Here is an 18980-nt window from a genome sequence, read left to right as displayed (position 1 = left end):
ACGTAAAAAAAAAAAGACAATCAATATTATGCAGTTTAAACCCATTTCCATTTGTGGCTGAATGGTGTGCATGTTTTATCAGCTCCATCTCACATTGGTTACTGTGGCTCAGCAGGTTGAGAGCCTGACTTGGTTGGTACAACCAAGTAACGTTACTATTAGAACCATTGATGACATAATGGCAATTTAAAAATATGTTTTATTTTATTTTCAAACTCTTTTTATTGTAATTTCAATAATATAAATCTCAGAGATCATAGGGCAGACATAATGAAAATACTATTATTGCGCAAAACATGCCCCTTCAAGACAAAAGAAAAAAGAAAAACACATTTTCTCCCCTTCAAGTCCGAATTGAGTAAAGCCAATTCCCAATTCCCCAGCCTCTCTACGAGTACTCCATCTCGGCTAACCCCCACAATCAGTTATTGGGCGGGTGAAGAAAGCCTCGATACCTGGGACGTCAAGCCACCATCTTCTTTCCACCTGACAGTGACCGCTCTCACAAGGGGGGCATAACGCATGTAAAATGAAATGTTCAACACATCTCTTTCATTACAAACATTCTAGCAGACTTGTTTTATTTTTTACAAAGCAGCTCCACTTGACAATTTCCTGTATCACGATCATCTTATATACCACACAACTGTGAGTGAACACACTGATCAGCCTGCAATTTTCCATTAGTCCGGCAGCCAGCAGTTTTATTTTGTTTAAAGTGGGAAATTTGGTATATAGATTGTTTTATTGACCTAAAATATTGTCTATAAGTATATACATACATTCATGAATCCACTTGCTGACCGGCTGTCGGTATTTAGCAAGTTTTTATAGGGGTTTATATGTGACCATGCCACCAGTAAGACCCCCTGAGGGCATGCAGGATGCCTGAGGATCAGCTTATGGAATGTGAGAACAGGAAGGTCGGGTGCGGAAGGATGAACATATGGATCATCACCCATCATGCAGAACAGAGATACAGAAAATCACCAATCCCATATATGTGCAGACTTTTAAATCATAGTGGCTTTTAGATTTGAGTTTTACACCATTTGGATTGGAAATTGTCCTTTCAGTCCAAGCTAGAGCTATGTTCAAAGTGGATATGCATGTCCTTTCGGTGGAGGCGATGTGCAACTCTTGCAAGCCCCTGTCATTCTTCGTAAGTCTCATGGTAATAGTCTCCAAATTTTGATTTCTCATCCAACATAATTTCTCATCCAACATGGTAACCACTTATGTAGTTATAGCTTGAATGATTGCAACGCTGTAGTGGGGATCGCGTCATTGCTTTGAGCCCCTTTTGTTCTTGGTTTTACAATTTGTTTTTTCTTCAGGCATGTTCATTTTTAAAGTAAGCCAAACTGCCCTGAATAACAAAAGGACCACATCATCATGTAACCTCATCTGTAAATTCTGTGTGCGGGGGCGTGTGCATGCGTTTTCAGACCGAGTATAGCAGCCAGCCGAGTTCTAAAGCTAAATGCACAAGTCACGGGAAAAAATATAATCTAAAACCTCCTCAATATACTGATGCTACTTTTAAGGTTCTTGCATTATGCATAAACCGTAATAGACAAAGGGTACTTATGCATTTTTTACACAGATCACAGGAGTTGACCTGCATCCTTTCCCACTCAGTTGTCACACACTGGAAAAGGACGATCTTCAAGCTCAGAACACGTTGCAGCGCTTAAGTGTGACGGTGACCGCTGTTGTTTAGGCCCTGATGCAACTGCAAAAGGAACAGTCTCCAGTTAGCAATGCGCAGGGCCGTGCAAGATGTACTGTTGAGGTCGCTAGACAACCATGGCTTGGTGTGGTGCCATGTCCCCGTGCTGCGCCGAAACTCACGTATGTAGTCAAAGTTCCTATCTGTAAACACAGGAAGGGAACATTAATGTATTCATTTCACACAGTTGCAATGCAACTAGAGGAATATGAATTTATTTCGACATATCAATGCTTCAAAAACACAATCAAGAATGTGTTTTATAAATGGCTTGAACATTGTTCAAGAATAACCGCTCTGTCCGTGTGCAGTACACATTATGCTTGACAGAGGGATAACGTGACACACTTGTCATCTGCATAGATTATGTCCTGAACACATTATTGCAGTTGGCGGGCGGGGCAGGCACGTGCACACACACACACACACACACACACACACACACACACACACACACACACACACACACACACACACACACACACACACACACACACACACACACACACACACACACACACACACACACACACACACACACACACACACACACACACACACACACACACACACACACACACACACACACACACACACACACACACACTTAACTGACCACAGTCCAAGTTTCCAACTATAAAGATGCTAGCTCCAATGGGCACAGCTCCATAGAGAAGAGAGGTGTTGGTTTGAATACACAGATTCTGGTCATCCAGATACTTCCACCTATAGGCACAGCAGATACAGTAAATGTTAATGTGAAATATAATTAACATCTGGTCATTTACCACTGCCTACTCCACAGTATGTGACAGTGGTGGCACGCAAAAAAAGGAACACATTTCCAGTCAGTGAAGTATATGAATTTGTCACTTGTTTGTCGATTGTGAAGTAGTTAGTTTTGACTGACCTCCCAGTCTCAGTGTGGTATAACTCACCTCCTAGTCTCAGTGTGGTATAACTCACCTCCCAGTCTCAGTGTGGTTTAACTCACCTCCCAGTCTCAGTGTGGTTTAACTCACCTCCCAGTCTCAGTGTGGTATAACTCACCTCCCAGTCTCAGTGTGGTATAACTCACCTCCCAGTCTCAGTGTGGTATAACTCACCTCCCAGTCTCAGTGTGGTATAACTCACCTCCCAGTCTCAGTGTGGTATAACTCACCTCCCAGTCTCAGTGTGGTATAACTCACATCCCAGTCTCAGTGTGGTATAACTGACCTCCCAGTCTCAGTGTCGTATAACTCACCTCCCAGTCTCAGTGTGGTATAACTCACCTCCCAGTCTCAGTGTGGTATAACTCACCTCCCAGTCTCAGTGTGGTATAACTCACCTCCCAGTCTCAGTGTGGTATAACTCACCTCCCAGTCTCAGTGTGGTATAACTCACCTCCCAGTCTCAGTGTGGTATAACTCAGACTTGCAGGTTATGTCCGTGTCTTCAAACTCCGGGTCGTCAGACTCGTGGGTTCTCACCCCACCAAACACATAGAGCTCCTGGCCCACGCCGCATGCTACAGAGCCATACCTTGCAAAGCAGGACCAAGGGCATGGATATCATCATCAGTACAGGAAGAAAACATTTCTGCCTATATGACACAATTTAATTTGTTCGACTGGACTTGGACTGTTACGACTGAGGTCATAACTAGAAAAAGTGCCCTTCCGGGCACAGGTCTCCACCAGTGTGTGTGATGTTTGGCAAAATGTGTAGGAGTAATATATAAACGTGTGTGTGTGTGTGTGTGTGTGTGTGTGTGTGTGAGACGCGGCTTGGCCTGTTGTAGCGCCACCATGAGGCTGATTCGAAAACTGTCAAGTGGCATTTCTTCCTCAGCCTAGTGGGAATATGCATGCACAGTTTCACCGCAATCGGACGCTGCGTTGAGTAGTTGTGGCGATTTGTACAAAACGGGTACAAAGCAGGCTACTCCTGAAAAGTTTAGAAGCCAATCGTAGCCAATGAGGGTGGATTATGATAAATCAAACAAACCCGTCTTGATCACATGACTATGGAGAACATGTGTACTGATTTGCGTGAAATTTGGATAAAATCTGAAGGAGTAATATTAGAAAATGTGTTTTACATATGTCGGCCTCCTGGTGGCGCTATAAAGAGCAGATGTGAAAAATTCCAGGCAAATGTTTTTCCTTGGCCTCTAGGGAGTTGGCATACAAAGTTATCCACAGATCCATGCAGTTAGAGGTAAAAACACTTTTCGGCAAGTTATAGCGCCACCATGAGGCTGAGTTGAAAATGTTCATGTGGCATTTCTTCCTCGGCCTAGTGGGAATGTGCGTGCACAATTTCACGGAAATCACATGATGTGTTCATGATTTGCAGCATTTTGTTTGAAACTGAGCACTCCTGCGAACTTTGGAAGCCAATCTTAGCCAATCAGGATGGAGTCTGAGAAATCTGAAAGACCTGTTTCGTTGAATGGCTCTAGAGAGACTGTGTACCAATTTGTGTGATGTTTGGACAAAATCTGTAGGTGTACTGTCCAAAAACTTGTTTTGCACAAAGCGGCCTCCTGGTGGCGCTATAACAGGCCGTTCTGGAAAATGTGGGGCAGAGGTTCATCGTTGGCATCCAGGGAGTGTGTGTGCAAAGTTTGGCATCGACCGGGTTAACGGTGCCGGAGATTAGCTGGTAACAGACGGACGGAAGGACACACACACGGACACACGGACACACACACGGACGGAGTGCAAAACATACTCTCTCCCCATGCCTTCGGCCTGGTGGAGACAATAATACATGTTGCGTTTGTGTCGGATCTACGCAGGTTTCTGCGGTCCATTGATAAATTACGTCCACAGTGTCCAATACAACGTGACATCTGAGCAATAACCTTTAAATGAGCATTCAGTGATTTGGAAAAAATACCCGGTCCTCCCCGGTAACAAGATATGCACATGCACACATCCTACAGTGGGGGGACACGCAACATGCCAACAGCACACGCACCAAGGCCCGCCCCGCTCAATCCTGGTTGGAGGAAGGCCCCCTCTATCCTGATTGGATGAAGGCTTTCTCACCCACCACGAAAACCGAACCTAGGTTTTTTTTACCCCTGCGTTTCACTGGGGACAGGGAGGAACTAATTATATGGTCAGCACACTCTATAGAGCGTCGCAGTCCCGCCCCTACCATGGACCAGGAAATTATTCTCCGTTCATTTTCCTCATAGACATTTCAGAAAGTATTTATTTAAAGACGTTTACGCCGGACAAAGCCAACTCGAGTCGTGACAAATCATGACAACAAACACAATTTTTGGGGCCGAAAAAATAATCAGAAAGAAGAAAAAAATGGCAGGTTACAACACTTTTTTTGTTGTTTTTCCTCTTTGTAATTATTTGTTTGGTCCAAAATATTGTTTGTGTTGTCATGAGTTGTCACAACTCGAGTTGGCTTTGTCCGTGGCGTAACCGTCTTTAAATAAATACTTTATGAAATGTCTATGGGAAAAATGCATTGGGATTAATTTCCTGGTCCATGGTAGGGGGAGGGACTGCGACGCTCTATAGAGCGTCGCAGTCCCGCCTCCTACCCGGGACCAGGAAATGAAATCCAATGCATTATTCTCATAGACATTTCGTAAAGTATTTATTTAAAGACGGTTACGCCGCGGACAAAGCCAACTCGAGTCGTGACAACTCATGACAACACAAACAATATTTTGGACCAAACAAATAATTAGAAAGAAGAAAAAAACGGCAGGTTACAACACTTTTTTTGTTGTTTTTCTTCTTTCTAATTATTTGTTTGGTCCAAAATATTGTTTGTGTTGTCATGAGTTGTCACGACTCCAGTTGGCTTTGTCCGCGGCGTAACCGTCTTTAAATAAATACTTTACGAAATGTCTATGAGAATAATGCATTGGCTTTCATTTCCTGGGCCCGGGTAGGAGGCGGGACTGCGACGCTCTATAGTAGGGAGGATTAGTGATCCAGCAACATGCCATAAGTAATTGACACATTGCTTCAAAATGACAATTCAGTAAGAGAGCATCCCCATTCTCAAGATGAACCTGATCCATTTCACCTGATCCATTCCTCCTTCCTTATATCTAATCCACACCTTCCTCGGGGGAAGGCGCGAAGAACCGACGCGAGTGAGGAACGTGAGAATGGGAATATTTGAATTGGAATTTGGCTTTTTAAATACCTTCCGGTCAGCCAGACCGGCCTGTGCTCTACTAGTACAGTATGACCCAACGATAACCGTAGCTGTTCCTGATATCATCTGGTCTCGCTCCACCTGGTAAAACTATACACTCACTCCTGATGGACTGCCCTGGCCTGAACATGTGGTCTGGAACTCCTGATGGTCTGCCCTGGCCTGAACATGTGGTCTGGAAAGAGAGAGAAATGTCCCAGCATTTCTCTTGCATTATTGTTGGAGCGCATTTATTCTCATTTAACCCTACCCTGGCTACAGTATGTACTACGAGTATGTTTTTGCTCCTGCCTGCCTCTGTGAGCAGCTAATCTCTGGCACGGTTTCATGATCGGCATGAAACTCCCAATAGGCCAAGGAAGAACCTCTACCACACATTTTCAGCTGACCAAGATTGTCAGGCAGAAATGCATTTTCTTCAATATATATATCATTTTTTGCTACTACTAATGGTTGGTGGTTGGGCCCGCTTTGCACAAAATGGCACAATTGCCGTGAAACTTTGCACTCACACACACTCCCAGTAGGCCAAGGCAGCACCATCACCCAACATTTTCAAATCAGCCTCATGGTGGCACTGGTGTTAAACCAGACCACTAAACATTTGTGTTTTTTTTAATTATTGAACTGTTGGGTACAATAAAATGTTACCTCCTGTCTCTCAAGGGGGAGATGCTAGTCCACTGCTGGGTCTTTGGGTCAAAGCATTCAACAGAGTCGTATAGCTTCCCATCGGATCCTCCACCCATTGCATAGATCTTCTTATTCATAGTGGCATAGCATCCAATCTGGCCAAGAGGGACAATCAAACAATATGATACATGTTTTATTGTGAAAAGGGAGCAACATCGAATCAATTATAACTCTGCACCCAGTCTGATGAATCGAATGGACCATAATGGAAACAAGTCCCCCGGAGCTTTTTGTGTTCAAATGTGTTAATAAAGTTTCCAAGCAAATGCAATCAAGCTGTTAATGTCATGTTGTGAATAGGATTCCATCTCTTACCTTGCGAACCATGTTCATACTGGTTTGCCGTTCCCAGGTGTTACAGTAAGGGTCAAACACCTCGACTGTCAGCAACTCTGTTTCGTAGTCTTCTCCTCCCATAACATAGATCCTCCCATCCAACTCGGCCACACCAAAGTTCTTACGGGCCTGGATACAGTTAAAGTGATAAGGCTGTCAGAGGGCCACAAAATCCCCCTTGTAAATGAGTGAATCCACAGTGAGAACGTGGCGAGTTGCAATGGAGATAAGCGAAGATGTTGACGCAACGAGACAGAGCGACAAGCCCTTTAGCTGTGCTCTTAAGTAGGCATACACTCGACACCACAGAGAGACTACTGCACAGCGGTAACATGTTGAAAACGCTTTTCTGGACCCCTTTTGGTGTTTTAAGCATTATGTTATACTTTAGCTATTGAAAAATAGCAGATCTACAAGCTCGTAGCACGGCACTTGGTGCCGTGCTATGAGCTTGTAGATCTGCTATTTTTTTTTTAAATCGTGAAAATGTGGCCCAAATCTTTGAATATATTCTTTCAGAACGATTTTAACTCAAATCTTTGATTATGGGGGGGTCCCTGGAACAACATATTTTCAGATGGGGGTAGGCGGCCAATTACATATATTCTTTGGGTTCCATGACCAGATGATATCAGTAAACATGACAATTTTCGCGAACGACTGACACAGAAACATGAGGGTTTTAAAAAAACTGGAAGGCATTTGTAGAATCGGGTTAAACTAGCAGTTAGGTGTGAAATGTGAACCAGCATCAGGCACTCTTCCACTTTATATTTGTTGAACACTGGCCATAAGACACCATGACTGCAGTAAAGAAGCAATAAATGGGATTCAAAATGTGTTCCCATGTAAAGCCCATCTACATGTAGATTCATTGGCACTAAGGAATTTCGGGATTGTCTTATACAGCACAGCAGTCAGCACTGGTTGAGGTTCCCAACGTTTTATACTGAAGTACCACCTCAGAATATATTGGATCTCCAATTACCACCATAATAACTGATGTTAAAATACAGGAACATATACCTGCCTCTTTTGTTCCATTCCTAAGCCAATAATGCTGCTGCTCTGACAATAATCTGTCTAATCAGTAGGAATTAATCCGTTTTCAAATCTTCTATTAGCGGCTAGGTGTGCCGTCATGCTCATTTCAGCACGGCTGGATAGCCTATTTCAACCGATTTTGTATTTGTTCTCCTTTTTTGGGGCGACTCCTCTTATCCTATCTGTGTACCACCAGAGGGGGGCTCAAGTATCAGTGGCACTAGTACCAGTGGTTGGGAACCTCTGTATATACACCTGTATATCCTACTTGCTATTATCTGCTGTGTCAGGCCAAATGGATAGGACTGCAGTAACCATAAGATTACTTGTCTGATCATGCAAGGTCCATGAGCAAGACATTTACAACTATGCCTAGTATTTTACTACAGTATGTACTCATTCTAAAATTGTACTGTATACCATCTAGTATACTTGGCTTATGGGACTCCAGGTGTTAGTATACCTGTATCATGGGACTTATGGGACTCCAGGTGTTGGAATCAGGGTCATATTTCTCTCCAGTTTTCAGGATGGTACCGTGTTCCTCCCTGCCACCCATCACAAACACATAGCCGTCTGATTGAAGAAGAGAAATATATATATATGAATGAATGCCACTTTATACATGTAGAACTTCCATTGCAATCAGAACTGCAGGCTCACACGCACTAGCCTCGATGACCTTATACTGTAGGCGTATGCAAAGGCTAAACTTATGTAATTTAGTTAGCGTTTTATGTAGACATATCAGTCTAGTGTAGTATACTAGGGATGCACCGAATATTCGTCCACCGAAACAATTCGGCCGACTATTGGCAAAAATGCATATTCGGCGGTATTCGGTTTGGTTGATTTTAGAGCCGAAACTGAATAACCAAAGAACCTGGGTTACCTTTGTAACCTACCGTTTTGTTGTGATCAGAGCCTTAGGTATAGACAGAGTTACGCAAACTGCGTTCACTTCATGGGGCTTCAGTCCAATGGCGGCTGTCCTACATAGACTTCTATTGAGAATGGGGACAACCAACTGGGACAAGTCCTGGACCGGAAGTAGGCATAAATGCATTGGACTCAGGCAACAGCCCATCTTTAATGATCTTAAATCCCTTTATTTTAGATTGTTTTGTAGTAATAGTACAACATAAAACATTAAAGTGACTTTAGTTGTTACTGTACAATACTTTAAAACAGTTGTCCAACTCCAGCTTGTCTCAGTTCAGGCTGCATGAACAGCGCTCGAGCGCTCGGTTTCTGCCCCCTCAATATCAAAGTCAAAGTCAAAGTCGTACGATTTGTCACACACGTTACCGTAGTGAAATTTGTTCTCCGCATTTGACCCATCTCTTGGAGCGGTGAGCTGCAGCGTGCGCCGCGCTCGGGAATCATTTGATTAGTAGATTTGACCCCCAATCCATTCCCTTTGATGCTGAGTGTCAAGCAGGGAGGCATTGGGTCACATTTTTTACAGTCTTTGGTATGACCCGGCCGGGGATCGAACCCCGACCTCCCAGTTTCAGGGCGGACACTCTAACCACAAGGCCACTGAGCTGGTATCAGGTATCGTAACTCTTCTATTAGATGGCTCTGGTTGTGATGACGTGAACAAAATGTAATCGTGTATTTTGCCATTATTATGTAGCTCTACAACAAAGTTACGGCCATGACAGCAATGTTACAGAACCTGGTAAAAAATAATAATAATAATCATATTCGGTATTCGGTTTTCGACCAACTGTTTCGGCAAAGAATTTCCCATTCGGTGCATTCCTACAGTATACTCAGTTTAATTGTACATACATTCTACGGTTAGACAGACTTCGGTTCTTAGCTTGCTTATGATCCTTCTGTGACTATTTCTATGTATTTGATGTTTTACCAAGTGCCGTTCGTGCGTACTGTAAATCGCCCTAGATTAAGAGTTTCTTCTACCCTAGCAATCGCTTCCTCCTTCCTAAGTACACATGGGTCTCATACTGCACATTATACTTTGATAATAATTATGGAGTTTGTTCTCATTAACCAATAAGGATTTTTGGTTTTTAAACTGAATTTCAAATTCTTTTGTCAAATCCTGCTGTCGTAAATAATAGTGCTAACCTGCAGCGACCGCCCCATGGTCCACACGGCCAGTGCTCATTGGTTGAAGTTCAATCCAGGCCTGTCTGCTCGTGTCATTGAGCGGACAGAGGCAGCGCACCTTCGCACACGGTCTTCCATTTCTGTGCAGGACAGATAATAATAATATAATAATAAACTATTTGTATAGCACCTTCCATGACATCAAATGCAGCTCAAAGTGTCTAGTCTAGTCCCCGATAATAAATAAAATATAATACGACCACTTTTTTTGATATTTCCATTGGGAATTCAGCACGATAGGGTATGTACAGATGAGAAGATAGGAAGTCCGTCTGTGTGTGTGTCGTGTGTGTGTGTGTGTGTGTGTGTGTGTGTGTGTGTGTGTGTGTGTGTGTGTGTGTGTGTGTGTGTGTGTGTGTGTGTGTGTGTGTGTGTGTGTGTGTGTGTGTGACACTCACACACAGGGTTAGGCCCCATTGAAGCTTTTAACATTGGTCCGGTTGCTATGGCAACGCCCCGCCACCACCAGCTATGGACGTCTTTGTACAGTCTTTGTATTGAGTTTGTGCTTGAAATGTACTGTAATTCTGCAAACTGTTAATAAATATTTCAATCAATCAATCAAAAAACGTAAAATCTGATCACCGTTTTGCTCGGTTACAAGCAGGATGCGGCCGGCATAGGTTAACTTCATTAATGCTAACAGCTAGCAGCAGAGAAAGAATTATAAAGAAACGTTTCGACCCCTTCAGGTCTTCGTCAGGAATGATGAGTATGATTCCTGACGAATACCCGAAGGTCGAAACATTTCTCTTTAAATAATTAAAAGTTTAGAGGACTTCCTATCTTCTCATCTGTGCATCTCCTAGTGATGAAGGTGTGTAACAGTTTGACCGACAGACACATACACACACATGGTTGAAACAGCAACTCACTTTTCTCCCCCTGCAATAACAATGCACTCAGAGTAACCTCGTTGTTTACAAGATGAATGGAGGTCCTCTCCCTTTGGTATACCAGCCATGGTTGGTTCAAGGTAATCTCGGATCACCTCCCTCATCAAGGGCTCTCCTGTGGCCTGATGGTATCAAATGCAAAACGAACCGCGGTTAGTCACACAATCGTCAAAGTCAAAGAGATTTAGGTATACCATCGTCAAAGAAACATAGTTGGAGAGCAAAGGCAAGGTGTCAAGTATTCAAATATGACAAATATGATGTTGTATGAACTGGTTTTGATGGATTGAATAACAGTTTGCAAAAGGTACAGTTATTATAGAATAATGCTAAAAGGATAACACAAATCCCTGAGGGCATGTTTTCATTGTGGTCCTATGTATTAAATAAAGTGTCAATTATGCTGTGACATAATTATTACCTGTTCTCTCAAATAACTTGCATGGAGGCCCTGCCACCACACTGCAGACATCACCTCCTTCATGTGCAGCTGGCAGGGAAAATTGTATTATTTTAAAGGATTTCCGTGGCTTCCCTAAACAAACCTGGGTATACTTCATACTATCATATCAAGTAATATATTAAATGTACTAGTCCCTTCGGCTTATTATCCCTTTTTAATAATAATTACCCTTTTCGTCCTACAAGTGAAATTCAGTTCTCAGCTTTACCAGAGTACTTCTCAAAGTCAAAGACATACGATTAGTCACACACGTTACCGCAGTGAAATTTGTTCTCTGCATTTGACCCATCTCTTGGAGCGGTGAGCCACAGCCAAGGAGCGGTGAGCTGCAGCCGTGCCGCACTCGGGAATCATTTGATTAGTTGATTTGACCCCCCAATCCAACTCATTGATGCCGAGTGCCAAGCAGTGAGGCATAGGGTCCCCGACCTCCCAGTTTCAGGGCGGACACTCTATCCACAAGGCCACTGTCTGGTCATATATATGTTAAATGTACTAATGTACTAGGTGAACTGGGGATAAGTTGGGGATTTTAGTGGCTTGCTCAGCCACTAAACATTCTCTACACATTGCCAGAGGAGAACTGGAATCAAACCTGGGATTTTCTGCTTCCCAGGTTTCCCACCGTCTCTAACATCCAGCTATGGCCACCCCTAAAGCGAGGCGCACTCTTATCACCAATCACAATTTGTGTCCTCACTTTTGTCTCAAAGCTGGCCATTCATTGTCAATGGCATTCAATGTTCGTGTTAGGACAATTTTTGTGTTTACACAAACCCTCAAAGTTGGACATAGGAGGGGCTAGTGCCCCTGAAAAAAAAGGAATAAGAAAAAAATAAACGCTCACTGGTTATTTATAAGCTATGCAAAACAGGGAAACGGTCATACGGCATTTCAAGCTTTACCATAATGTCAGTGTTGCTAAAAGCTGGTGCCTAAAGCCCAAACCACACCAAAGAGTCGGGACAAAACGGTTTTAAGGTAAACCACACCAATGCTACTCATTCAGTTGCAATGAGTTGCATTGGTGTGGTTTACCTTAAAAACTTTTTTTTCGCGACCTGACCCTTTGGTGTGGTTTGGGCTTAAAAATGTGTCCATGGCTACCGATGTTGGCAAAGGTTCACTGTATGTAGAGTGCAGTCATCAATTTTGAGCTTTGAGAAAGCCTATTTTTAGCCTAATATTTGTGTGGGCCACGAACCCTTGCAAATTACCTATCTCAGATAGGTAAATTGCAAGATGGGTTTGTGGCCCGCACAAATATTAATAAAACCAGCTTGTATTACTACAAACCCTCCCGCGCACTCAGATCAGCCAACGCAGGGAAACAGGAACTACCTTCACTAAAAACGCAGGGACAACGCTCCACACGTCCCAAACTCTTCTCCCTTCTGGCTCCAAAACTATGGAATGCACTTCCCATTACAATCAGAACTGCAGCATCACTCCCAATCTTCCGCCGTAGTCTGAAAACCCACCTTTTCAGACTCCATCATGGCCCGTAGCACTTGCCCTAGCCCCTTAGATAAGCACTTTATGTAGACCTAGATTGCATTTTATACAGACTTATAGCATGTAGACGGCACTATAATTGTATTTTATGTAGTCATAGCACTTTATAGTACATATGTATAGTATAGTATGTATAGTTTATATGTATAGTTTCATTATATAGATACTCCACTGTTACGTTCTTAGCTTACGCATGTTTCATGATAACTACTTTTTATGTATGTGATGTATTGCCATGCTTTTTGTTATTGCTTAATGTAAGTCGCTCTGGATTAAGTGTGCCTAAATTGCCTACATTGTAAATTGACTGGTGAAACTTTGTTTTTATGTTATCTATAGATGGTCGTTATTCATTTCTCAGTGCCTTTCTGCCATGAATGTCTATGGTAATGGTGCGCTCATCTTCCCAGTGGCCGAATATCGGCTTCAGCGTTCTCAAAGTCCACCAGTGCTCTGCATGCCTCAAGCATAACTGGCCTCAAGTGGAAAATACCGTATTGGCCTGAATATAAGTTTTTTCCAATGGAAATATCCTAAAAAAGCAGGGTCGTATTATAAATCAGGGACTAGACTATTTGACATTCAATGTTCTTTTTCCACAAATGAGTGTTGGAAAAATGGAGGTCTTCTTATAATCAGAGTCATCTTATATTCGGGACAGTACGGGTATAACCTTTTGGAGAGAAGCACCACAAATCAATGTCACAATCATTGAGCAGAGGCACCTCACTCAGTGCGTGTGTAGCACACACACCTTTGCAATTACATTTTATTTCTAACTATTTCAAAGTGTTACACATTCTTTTACAAAATTGTCATTGCGGATTATGGATACAGTACAATGATTCATATTTTAAAACAATACCCTCCAAATGCATTTAAAAGGGTGGTTGGCCCAGAAATTGCCTTAACATTGGCCAATGCATCGGCAATTAAGTGATCTCATCACCTCTTTTCGATCGTCAATATATTATTAACAAAAAACACTGGAAAAAATTATTTGCAACTTGTCACAGGAGCGGAACCTCCGCACGAGCAAATGTTTCAGTATATATATTCCGCTTTACTTTCCACCTGAAGAAAGCATAGAGTGAAGAGTCTCACCTACCCTGCGATCCTCCGGGTCGAGGGCAAACCAGCGTACCACGGCCTCCAAGACGTGTCTTTCGTTTCCCACATTCAGCCTCTCCATAGCCAACACCTCACGGAGCTGTTCCGGCGGCAGCTCCCGGAACTCCTCGGTGACTGCCACGTCTCGGAAGTGTGTCTGGAGGTACTCGGTGGCGACGTGGTGGACATGGTGAAGGCAGTAGTGCAGGGAGAAAAGCCGGATGCCAATGCAGTTCTCTGCAGTGATGCAACTCTCCAGGAACTGACAGCAGAGGGACTTCAAGTCAGTCAGGAGCAGCACGTCAGATGCCTTTACCATGTCCTGGATGGTGTCTTCGCTCAGACTGATCTGTGTGCAAAAGGCAGGAGGGTGTATTCATATATCTATGTAATGTATGTATATTAACTTTTTGTGTTTGTTTGTCTTTGTTTTCATAAAAGGAATGCCCTACACATACAGCCTGGGTTTCGGCCTGCTTCGCTGCGTCCCGTGAATTTGTTTTGTCACTCAATTCAATTCACAGGCGCTTTATTGGCATGAGAAAACATACGTTTCCATTGCCAAAGCAAGTGTCAAAATACAATAAAAACCGTTGAAAATGGGGAAAGTATACAGTATGCAGTTGGAGGGGGTACACAGCATTTTGTAGACAGAGCTATGTTACATTGCAATCGTAATATAAATGTTATACAGGGTATAAAGCTTTTTTGAAACAAATAAGTCACTTTAGGACAATTTATTTTCTCAAGAATATTAAAATAGTATACACAAATCAGATTTAAGATGTGTTCAAAGGTCACAGCTCTGTTTACATGTGCAGTAGGTCTACTTGGTATTGATTGATTGATTGATTGAAATTTGTATTAACAGTTTGCAGAATTACAGTACATTTCAAGCACAAGCACAATCTCTAGTCCTTAGAGCGGTTGTATCCCATTAGCTAACCTTCTTTTGTTGCAACAGTTCATAAATCTTGCTGCTGTATTTGCACATTGTTGTATTTCTCCCAATAGGTATGGCTCACCCACTACTCTGTCTGGCCAGCAGGCTGTTGACGTGTATTTCATAGTGTCCCCTGTTACATAGCCACGTTGTTGCTGCGCCACTCTGTCCATGCTTTTCTCATTGTGAAAAAAATAGCGCCAGTTCGAGACTCAACTCGACTCGAGACTAAACCTTACAGTAAAAAGTAAACACTAATTTGATTCAGTAGTCTACTGACAGATTCAGTAGTAGATTCACACATCTGTGTGGGGTAACACCAGTAGCTACACAGTGCGCACTGATACGTCCAAACTGGTGGGTTTTTCCCCCCAACATGCACCACAGACCAATCAGAAGACATGGGTTGAAACTTGATTTATCCCTTTTACATGTCCCGCCTACCTTGGAGATAGGATCCTTTCCAGACCAAGTAGCAAAGTGACGAAACAAATTCACAGAACGCAGCGAAGCAGGCTGGAACCCAGGCTACTACACATGATCATACTAACTACAATGTCACAAAGATATCACAAGTAGCAGATCTGCAGGCTCAAAACTCAACCTTATCTTTTGAGCATGTAGATCTGCTAATGTTGCATTTTTAATTATTATGTTTTCAATCCTGAAAAGTAACAGTTTGTTTGGACATATGAGGTTTCCCTCCTACAGAGACAATGTGTTGGATGATCAAACCAACAGAATACGTTCACAGCTTTTGACAGATGCAGTTCACCTGTCCCAGCAGTGCAGTAAGCACACGTCTCGGCACATCAAGGGCAGCGATGCGCGTGTTGGTATATAGAATAAAGCGCTTGAATATTAACTAATTGTTTTAAATTCAATCTGAAAACTGTTGGCGGTCATATTAAAAATCACACCCGTGTGAACTGAGTGGTGTAAGGTCTTATATAGACTGATCAGCTGTGGTCTGACGTAATGAAATCACACCCGTGTGAACTGGGTGACCATAGCAACCATGCTAATTTTTTGGTACGAACAGACAGACAGACACGTAAACTAACAAAGCCAGTTGTAGGAGTGGTTTACACCACTCAAAAAAAAACTAAATTAACATAACACTGCTAGTTGGAAAAAGGAAGAATCACTCCTGTCCTTGACAAACCAGTCCTTTAATACAATTTGCCTCATGCACACACATGGAGCAAAACATTAAATACAAACCTGACTTTGCACGCACACGCGCACACACTCACAATACTCACTTCTCCACTGAAGATGTAGTCCAGGATCTCTTTCATGATGGGCATAGACACTTCCTGTAACTCGATTCTGTATGTTGACCCATCTTCCTTAGGAGGATTGTAGTTGAGCTTGGCCCTATTCAAATGGAATTATCAATAGGCTACAGGACATTAATTATCATCTATATACGGTACCATAATACGGCAATGTATATCTTATGAGCTCAAAGCACTGAGACTTGTTTACACAAGGGTCCTCCATTTTCAATTCATCAAAACATTTAAAGACAAATATATACACAAAAACTTAAATCATCATATACACGTTTAGAAAAAAGGAAACACTTGTACAGTATAGAAACAAAGAGAGGGGGGTGATCTTTTTTTTCTTTCTTTTTTTTTTTTTTACAGGGGACAGTTTTGAATTGCTCTTTGAGAGCGGTTTTGAAGGAGGATGAGCGGTTTTGGAGGAGGAGGAGGGATACACATTTCTTAACGGCTGTTGCTAACTTGGTAGTAATTTTTGGTGGCATAGGAGCAAACATAATTTAACCCCTAAAGAAAACAATAATGTGATTCTGTCTAGTTTTCACCTGATATAGGGGCTGGCCGCGGCGAGAATGGTTTTCTGGACGGGAAGCTCCTCTCCGTCGACCACCAACAGCGCATCGTGAAAACACTGCTGCTGCCAGAAGGAACGCAGGACCACCAGGAGTTTCTGGGAATGCTGCGGGTCAGAAATCTTCGCACCAGATGTAGTCATGCCACCCGAGCCTGGCATGTGTAGCCTAGTATAGCAGAACAAAGACCAGCTAGAACAGTGGTTTTCAACCAGTGGTCCGGGGACCACCAGTGGTCCTTGAGGAGGGGGTTCCAACTTGTGGTCCCCGGCTAAATGATGGAGCTGGTAACCAAAAATGGACCCTTATTAGATCTTTAACTCTTGAAAGCGAAATATGAAACCAAATGGACCCTTATGGGATTATTTGGTTTATTATTTGGTTTATCTCAAATGGTGGTCCGTGGCTCAAATGCCAAATAAATAACAGGCCTTGATGTGAAAAGGGTTGTTGAAAACCACTGAGGTAGAAACAATATTTGGTAGCTAAGCGTAAGCGTGCAGTCTCCGACTCTGACAGTTGTTGGAATCTAGTCTACTTGACACAATCATTGTCAATCTGTATACAGTTGTTGCAAATCGTAGCAGACTGCTTTTACTGTACTCAACTCTCAGCCGTTACTGAAAAAATACATCTACCATGGGAGTCAATATAAGCCCAAACCACACCAAGGCTTGGGACATTGATTGATTGATTTAAGTATTTATTATCAGTTCGCAGAATTATAGTACATTTCAAGCACCACTTCACCACTTTTCAACTTCTCTTCCTATAATTGGTCATCACTAATGTTCATGATAAAATACCACCATTTTTTCCTACTCAGTCTGTGTCTCATAGGAAGGCTGTGGGCAGTTCAGAAACCCGTCCACCAGTGACATCATCGATGGTAAATCCAAGCTAATAGAAACGGCAGGCTTTCTTTTCCTGAAAAGTTGCAATGCAAAAGTTGAAGCCATCGTTCTCACGATAATAAACATCTAAATATATTTTAAAACAAATCTTGTTTAAAAAAAAATCAGCCTAATGATGATGTCACTGGTGGACGGGTGTCCGAACTGCCCAAAGCCCTCCCATGAGACACAGACTGAGTAGGAAAAAATGGTGGTGTTTTATCATGAACATTAGTGATGACCAATTATATGAAGAGATGTTGAAAAGTGGTGAAGTGGTCCTTTAACTGTGAGTGGACGACAATAAAGCACTAGACTTGTTTACAAGAGGGTCCACCTTGTTCAATTCATCATAACATTTAGAGACATACAAATATACAAGGAAATCATATTCATAAAGGAGGTAAAAAGGGAAAAACATATACAGTGAGGGGGAAAGGGGTGGGAATCAGGAGTCAAGGGATTCGCATGTCTTAATGACCGTTGGTAGGGCGTTCCACATTTTGGTGGCATAGCCGAAATGAATTTAGTCCCTCGTCTGTGCCAAATCTGGGTTGCACATGGTTTGTTGAACTCCCTCTGGTGTTGTGGGGACAAAACAGTTTAAGGTAAACCACACCAACCACACGAGCTGCAATAAGTTGCATTGTTGTGGTTTACCTTAAAAACTGTTTTGTAATTGTCCCGACCCGACCCTTTGGTGTGGTTTGGGCTTCAGGGTCTAACGTTTAATAGTTGGTTATTATGCTTACAGTCAGACACCAAGAAAGCTCAGATTATAAATCGAACTCGACCAAAATAAGCAGCAAACCCAGAATTAAACTGAAAGCTACTGTACTAGCCTACTAGTACTCACACTAACTTGTCAAACTGTCGCCTCTGTGTGTTTCCTCCAGGGTTTCCTCACATTCACAACAACAACACACCGGGCTGCGTTGTTATGACGTCGGAAGAAGCTTCTTCTTCTTTGATTGTAAATTGTAATGTTTGGCTCCTCTTCTTCGTTTGGGGGCTGGCAACCGTCGTGTTGCATTACCGCCATCTAGTGGAATAATATCCTCACCGTGCAACCTGTAAAGTTTATGCCATGGTGCCCACTGTGCCCAGTGCCCACCATAGAGTATATGGGGTGCCGACCCACCCAGAGTGAGAGTGTTAGAGTGTTCCCAT

General features: G+C 42.7%; 1 protein-coding gene across 3 annotated transcripts; it reads right to left on the bottom strand.

Moving 5' to 3' along the window:
* Positions 1-196: 196 nt before the first annotated feature.
* LOC306920898 (gigaxonin-like) lies at positions 197-18755 on the bottom strand. Of its 3 annotated transcripts, none has more exons than XM_079497877.1 (13): positions 18673-18708; positions 16891-17085; positions 16319-16433; positions 14109-14459; positions 11444-11512; positions 11002-11144; positions 10085-10206; positions 8451-8563; positions 6923-7072; positions 6566-6702; positions 3119-3256; positions 2349-2458; positions 197-1875 (listed from the first exon to the last, which is right to left on the bottom strand). In XM_079497877.1, exons 2-13 carry the CDS (start codon positions 17076-17078, stop codon positions 1694-1696), a joined length of 1818 nt encoding a protein of 605 aa, XP_079354003.1. In that variant the 5' UTR covers positions 17079-17085; positions 18673-18708; the 3' UTR covers positions 197-1693. The 3 variants fall into 3 exon arrangements, with proteins under 3 accessions (XP_079354003.1, XP_079354004.1, XP_079354002.1); XM_079497878.1 differs by having other exon boundaries at positions 18663-18681; XM_079497876.1 differs by having other exon boundaries at positions 198-1875; positions 18667-18755.
* Positions 18756-18980: the final 225 nt, after the last annotated feature.

This window comes from Electrona antarctica (assembly GCF_951216825.1).
Source record: "Electrona antarctica genome assembly, chromosome: 1".
Lineage (NCBI taxonomy): Eukaryota > Metazoa > Chordata > Actinopteri > Myctophiformes > Myctophidae > Electrona > Electrona antarctica.
The sequence above is the reverse complement of the archived record's forward strand: the minus strand, read 5'-3'. Positions and strand labels throughout refer to the sequence as shown.

Bases quoted from the DNA above. Each gene is read 5' to 3' on its own strand.
- LOC306920898 (XM_079497876.1), bottom strand. From the start codon at position 17,078: ATGCCAGGCTCGGGTGGCATGACTACATCTGGTGCGAAGATTTCTGAC. The intron at 11,513-14,108 runs GTAGGTGAGACT...TTTCCCTGCCAG, and splicing joins TCGACCCGGAGGATCGCAGG to CTGCACATGAAGGAGGTGAT. The intron at 7,073-8,450 runs GTATACTAACAC...AACTGTATCCAG, and splicing joins CCATAAGTCCCATGATACAG to GCCCGTAAGAACTTTGGTGT.